Consider the following 7,350-nt stretch of genomic DNA (forward strand, 5'->3'; position numbering starts at 1 on the left):
TTACGCATGAGGAACCTGGACAGATCTCTTCTCCTTATCTCTGCAACGTCTTCTTCACATACAGCGAGCAAGATATGCTGTCCAGATATGCTGTGAGTGATGACAACATTCAGAGAGTCTATCAAGCTCTGATCAAGCGGAAGCAACAGTTTGCTGTTGCGCTGACAATAGGTTGGAGGTGTGCAAAGGTTTGCTGAAGTAGAGCCAGGGCAAGAGTTTTATCAGACAAGCGACACGGCACTTAGCCTTTTCACAGACACACAGAGCAGGTGAGGGCATCTTTATTGGGAAAACTGAAACAATCTCAGTTAGAAAGAGGTGTGACAGTAAACAGCAGTGCTAAAGTAAATGTTTAACCACAACCACTTGTACATAAATTAGAAGGCAAGATGACTTCTCTTTTAAAAGAGTTTTTCAGGAAATCTGTCAAAGGCACAGAGGACGTCCCTCATTTGTTTAACATGTTTTATTTATGTTCGACCTAATCCCACCACCGCTGAAAGACAAATAACTGCCCAAACAAAACAGTAGAAGGACAGAGACATTCTCACATTTCTGGTGGAGCTGGCTTGTCAAGTGACCTGTCTAGCTCCATTCTACACATCAGAAAAAAACATATATAACAAGTAAAATTTAAATGGACCAAACAACACATCTCCTAGTTGGGGGAATTTACGATGAACGCGCAAAACCAGTCCAGCGCCACAACCGACTCAGTCAGTCCAGCCCAGTTGTTTTTGAGGTTACAGCCCCATGGTAACAGCAGTGCAGCCATTCACCGCTTCACAACAATGTGGATATTTAATACTGCAGCTGGCGTGTTTCATGTGGTGTGAATGGGGCCTTTAGTTTCGTCCCATCTCAGATATGGAGATCATCTGCTCTCCTATATTGTTACACAGCCAGCAGAATGAAAGGGATGAAGGAGGAGACCCAGCGGAGAAGCAGGCCAAGGTCAGAACTTTTTCAATAGGAGGTTCAATGAAAAACAAGACACTTTTTATTGCACCGTTTCTTACTGACACACAGCACCATATATCCGTAAACTCTAACCCTAAAACTGGGTATGATGGTACACCATAGACATGGCTACTGCCCTGCATGACAGTATGTGATTACAAAGTTTACGTGCTGGTGTTATTTGAGAATCTGTTGATGTGATCAAGCAAACATTAGACAGCCAGGTGAAGCCGCATTACCTGTTTGGGCTGTTAAAACCCTGATTTGTGTGTTCCTTGAAATCAACACCATCAGCTCCTTGCATGTTATACTCGTCACAGGTTTTGAATAATCACAGTTTCCCCATCACTGGGTGAAGGACTACAAGCATACAGTGGGTGTAGCTCAATGTAATCTCATTAGACTTGTTGTCCTAGCGAGGCCTCGCCTTGACAGGACAAAGTGACAATATTTTCACATCATCCAAAGTCGCTAAGGCTGGCTGTTCTCAAGGGCATTGCATTATTCCAAATCAGGTATATGCGAGTCAGTAGGAAGCCTTGAAATTGCTGTGAAAGCCGACGGGACAAAAACATAAACCCCAGTGGGTCTGACAAGCAGGAATCCCTTAAGTCCAGCTGCACAAGACAGGGCAGGCTCCACACTGAAGCACTCACAATGTCAGCTGCGTGCCACATGATGAGAGGGGAAAAAACCTGCTCAGTCACTACGAGAGTATGACACTGGCACATCCTGTCGGGGTGAAACATTTGGCTTATCTTTGATAATACAGCCGGACGAGCCAAAAATTTGCACATATCTATCTGTTCAATAAAATCAAGGAGCATGAAATGAAATTTGGAGAGTGTGATATTGCCAAGGAAACCATTACTTAATAAATAGAACTGGTTTACTGCCTTAGGGTTTGTTAATAAGCTGACACTAATGCACACCAGCAGCATGACTTGCACACCCTTGGAAAGTTGTACCTCCTGATAAGACAAAATGCCTTTTAAATAGCAGTTGTAATGTATATACAGGTACCACACATAGGAAGGTTATCTTATTCCCATCTTTTCCTTCCTCTTGAAGATGCCTCTTGCTTTCTAACATGGTATATGTTGAGGGAAATATGTCAAGCAAAGAACCAGAGGACTAGTTTCAGTAGGTGATCGTACACATGATACACCCTATTTACTTCGTGGCTCATTTCCATTTAAATGTGTGAGTGTTTCTTGTTGTTCCTGTATAAAGCTATCAATGTAACTTCATCTTCTTGCTCTTCTTCAGCTTGTCACAAACACCCTTTAACACTTGCCCCCTGCCCTTCACATTGAAGAGCCCTCAGACCAGCTATGAGGGAAGACTGGGGTAAGCAGGATGCAGGGATAAAGCCAGGAGAGGTGTTACTCGGAGGTTTATGAAGAGATTAAAAATGTTTTGGTGGATTACAGTGTGGTAATCTGTGCTGGCTCAACCAGGTCGCTTTGTGAGGCAACAACCCTCTTTAAAAAGGTAGGAAGCGATTGCCTGCTGTAATGCACGCTGACCTACCAGGGTGCATTCTTGCTAAATCAAATGACTGAAGACTATTAAATGTTTTCTCCATTCTCTCTCACTGCTAGCTGCTGCCGTTGTTTGTAGTTTCAGGATGACTGTGATCCTCATGCAGCATAGACAGCCAGGCAATGATGCAATAAGAGATGATAAGGCGCCTGCCATACCTTGGAGCCATTCCCCAATCCAGTATACTGTGTAACAGCTATTGTAAATCAGTGAGGGAGAGTTCACATCTCCTGAAGTCATGTCTGCTGAGAAAATCCATGCCCTACTTTATAAGACCTTATATAACATTTTTACTTGGCCGAAGAAGGATAAGCTACAAGAAGATAACATACATACAGCGCTCATATAGCTGTTCCTCTCAAGGCTGGGCAGCAAATCCTTGCCACTGCAGAAATACACCCTTGAACAAATTCATGTTATGGCGATGCAGTTGGACAGCTATGTCTCTTTCCTCTAGATAATGTCTCACAACTAAACACAGACAGCTAAGACTGCTCCATGTGATATCACCCTCTTCCAATAAAAATCCTTGTAAGATACAGGCACATATTCTGCTCTAGATATGTTAGCAACACAACAGAGATTTCTTTTTAATCCACACACACCGGCCTTACAGTTTCATGCTTCAGGACAACTGACTAAATAATAACACCTGTTTTAGCTGCTTGTCCTGTTACACATGCGCCTTAGGGCACCACACTCCTACCTACACACATTCCCTCCTCCCACTATGTCTCGACAGGCACTGAGTCAAGTCAGTGGCACGGTACCTTGGGGTATGCATACATACCAATTTATAAAGAAACGCCTTCGCATTATAATGGAGGGAGGAGACGCACAGGACACACAGGCTTTATCAGCTGTGTGGAGAACAGTATTTCGCTCCCATGAATGCTGAGTGTGTATTGTTGAGGTGACAAATAATCCTGGTTCTGACATGAGCAGGGAAGTCACTGATGCTGTGTGTGAGTATGAAAGAGGGCGTTCAAATGAAAACTACTCCCTGTGAGAGCAGAAGAAATGATAATCAGTCCCTGTTGTCATCAAGTCATTAAGAGGAAATGCAGTGTCTGTGTCAGCACACCCAGTGGAGGGGTATACACTCACCTATCAGCCAAAAAGCCATTGAAATATATAGGAAAGTACACTCATCTATATAGTAGCACACCCACCTCATCACCTAGCACTAAACCACTGACTGAGCACACCTCTTAGCTCACTGTGACACACATTGTAAATTACATACTTTGTGAATGTATGTGACCTGGCCTGGATGCATCATATTAGTGTCATATCCACATACCTGCACAAATCAGCAAAGGCCTGAAAATTCAGCTTCTTCATCTTCTTCTCGCTGAGCCAGTAGCCGACTCTCCGGCCTTTCAGGAAGGTCTGCATCTCCACTGTGCTCCTGATCCTTCTCTGGAGGTAAACGGTGTGACTGAAGGCTCGACCTGGACACACGCAAACAGGAAACCCAACGTATATGTCTTACAACAGCCGATAATGAGGGGACTACTCAAGTTCACGAGTCACACACAGCCAGAAGTGGCGCTTACTTGTCTGCCTCATTGAGCTAAACGCCCTCACGCTTCACATTATCTAGTTTCCAAAACATTATAGTACAGTAGCTGTGGTTGAGCATCAGCGAACCACACACGCTGACCCCTTTTCGCTAACCTCAACTGCTAACGTTAGCTAGCTAGCTGGGCAGAGACAATCTGCATGGCTAACCGATGGCATGCAATTAGAAAACAAGCTAGCGTGCTAACAAGACGGAGCAACGTTAAACGGCTGAACAGATCCACAACACCCCTGAGTACCGAATGAATTAACTAACCACGGCTAGCAACGGCTAGTTGGCTAAAAGATGAAGCAACTGACTGCACGGTAACTACGTCAAAAATTGGCTGTGGTGAGCTAGCATTAACTAACCTGGCAATTTTAGCACAGTTCCCCCTGAATGTGTGTCCTCTTCAGAAACTAGCTCGGGTAGTTTCCCATTCTCGGTCCGTGCTGGGGAGAAGGAGAAGAAGTTTTCAAACAAGGTGACAGATGACAGGCACAGCTGTGCTCACGTTGAGATGTTCCTGGTGCTTTCTCCCTCAGTCTCTAGGTTGAACTGACTGCACACACCCAGGAGCCAGGAGACTGACGCTGCCTTCACGGGCCCCTCGGAAAATACCGCTCCCAGCTGACGAATCACAGTCTGGCCTGTTTCCACGTGCAGTTGCACTTTCGTAATCGATTAACTTGCAGATTGTTTTCTCGAGTAATCGATGGATCAGGTTGTCTATTAAATGTCCATCTCAACTTCACAGTTATCTTGTTTTGTTTGGTCAACAGTCCATTGATATACAATTTTCACTAAATATAAAACAGAGAAAATCAGCACATCTTCACATTGAAGAGGCTGGAGTGAGCAAACGTTTTGCTTTTTTCCCTGAAAAATAAGTATTTAATTTAATTTAATTTTTGTTTGATGACTAATTGATTCATTCATTCATTCAAACACACAAAATGTCCTGTTGAAGGGAGCATGAAGTGGATAAGAGACCCTAAAGAATGATTACTCTAAGGTTATGGGGGCATGCAATAGAAACTTCGATGTTACACATGTAAATACATAATAAAAAATAATGATGATAATAATAATAATAATAATAAGAATTTCATGTAGGACACAGAGAAATAGGTCCATAGCATAAATTCAGGGATATGCAAGTTGCTATGCGCAGAGGCCACTTTTGCAAAATGACAGGTAGCCAGGGGCCAGTCACTACAACTCCACAGGGGACGGGTGTACACAGGGGTGTTTCCAGGATTTGAGGACATTCGGGGCTCAGCCCTGACCTCTGCCGGGGGCCTGGAATCCTTCCTGACGCTTTTGTGATAAACAAGCTCTATTTTGATGCTTTTTATGCACCCTGGCACCCTGATATTTACATTAAAAGTGAAAAAAGTCCATTTTGAATTTCGTTGTAAATTAGCATTCTGCCCCTGTCACAGGCCACATTTGGCCCACGGGCCACTAGTTGAATAGTGGAAAATAGGCTGGAGCCTATCCCAGCTGACACTGGGTGAGAGGCAGGGTACACCCTGGACCGGTTGCCAGAGTATCGCAGGGCTGACACATAGAGACAGACAACCATTCACACTCACATTCACACCTACGGGAAATTTAGAGTCACCAATTAACCTGCATGTCTTTGGACTGTGGGAGGAAGCCAGAGTACCTGGAGAAAACCCATGCTGACACGGGGAGAACATGCAAACTCCGCACAGAAGGGCTCCCTCTTGGGATTGAAATTAAATAGTTCATAAAGTGCTATAAATGATAATGGAATAATTTCTGTATGTAATGATAGGCACACAACGTATTTATGTCAGTCCAAAATAATAATTTTGAATTATTTCTACTTAAAAATATGTATCTAGTCACTGTGTACTATAAACTAGTATGGTCAACTTAACTGAAAGGATAACAAAAAACATAATGTGCAGTAACCAAGTTTACATCTATTTAAAGCAGTTGTTTATTGATGATCATCACTTTAACAGCAATATTTGTTTTCATCATTAAGGCAAAAGATACCAACAGTAGGACTGTTTTTCCTCTCAGGACCCAGAGTTCTTAGCTCAGTCCCTGCACTGCATATTCACCATCTTATTGGGCTGTTCATGGCGAGTGATTAACATTTCCGACAGCCTTTAAAGGCGCCTGGGATGCGGTCAGAGAAGTTCAGTGTGTTCCCTGTAAGCACTGCCTGTGTGTTTGTCATCCACACCACATACATGAAGAATCAATAAAGTTAAAGACAGAATGCACAGGGTTGTGAATTTGTATATAAACCAATTGCAGTTTGCATTATGAACCGATGCCCTATTGTCCCACCACCGCTTGCATAATGACAGCACCCTCATGCAATGCATCCACTGTTTTCAGCATGAGCGCATATTTTCGGCGGGCGCCCTGATAGAGAAACACGTCACAGTGGCGCCATCCATCGGAAAACCACTGCAACATACAGCAGTTGTTGTTTTTTCCCCCTTTTTACCAGCTTTAAAGCCAAAACAACAACAACCACTATAACTCACAGGAAAAACGTTTAACATGACACAGTAAATGACACATACATAATCTCTACTGTCACTATACAGGCATCCTCATTGTATTACTGCGCATATAGCCATTTACGAAGAATAAAATAAGGCAATGAAATAAGACACTTACTCTAAACAATATAAATACAACACACAATTTATAATTTTTATTTATTACTTGTGTTTATTTATGAGTGCACCTGAATGTGGCTGTATGTTTGTACAATAATAAAGAAATCTGAATCTTAATCTGAATAAAAATATAAAGTATAATACAATACAGTAGCCTCAATTAGTTATTCAAGTATTCAACATTATTTTAATTAGCCTTTATATGACCATTAGCCTACACTATTTGAACGTTTCTGACTATTTGTCCTAATTTCATGAATGAATTCAAAAGACTTACGCTTGAAAATTACCATGACGCCTTGAAAACAAAATAAACAAAAATATTCCAAAATACACATCAACAGAGACGCCATTAAGGTGGCAGAAGGGAGGACACGGACACCACCAGCAATCTCCAACCTCTCTCCTGACTTCCATCTACCACCTGGACAGGTATGTAACATCCTAAAAAAAATGGGTCCAAATTCAACTTAATTTTTATCATTTTTAATGATGGTTTACTGCATGCCACCATGAGAAGGACTGGTCACCATAGCATACATACGATGATATAACCAAATGAATGCTACCTGCTTTAATTAAAAATCACTACTGAAAAAAACATAGCAC

At 42.4% G+C, this 7,350-nt stretch overlaps 1 protein-coding gene across 1 annotated transcript in view; it reads right to left on the bottom strand.

Moving 5' to 3' along the window:
• The window catches only part of itpk1b (inositol-tetrakisphosphate 1-kinase b), a 39,104-nt gene extending 34,446 nt beyond the window's left edge, over positions 1-4,658 (bottom strand). The window contains exons 1-2 of the mRNA XM_050061259.1: positions 4,441-4,658; positions 3,809-3,959 (exon numbers count right to left, since the gene is read on the bottom strand). Coding sequence (XP_049917216.1) covers positions 3,809-3,903 — 95 coding nt within the window. The 5' untranslated portion in view covers positions 3,904-3,959; positions 4,441-4,658. The remainder of the gene's footprint in view (positions 1-3,808; positions 3,960-4,440) is intronic.
• Between the last annotated feature and the right edge of the window lie 2,692 nt (positions 4,659-7,350).

Source organism: Epinephelus moara, chromosome 14 (assembly GCF_006386435.1).
Source record: "Epinephelus moara isolate mb chromosome 14, YSFRI_EMoa_1.0, whole genome shotgun sequence".
Lineage (NCBI taxonomy): Eukaryota > Metazoa > Chordata > Actinopteri > Perciformes > Serranidae > Epinephelus > Epinephelus moara.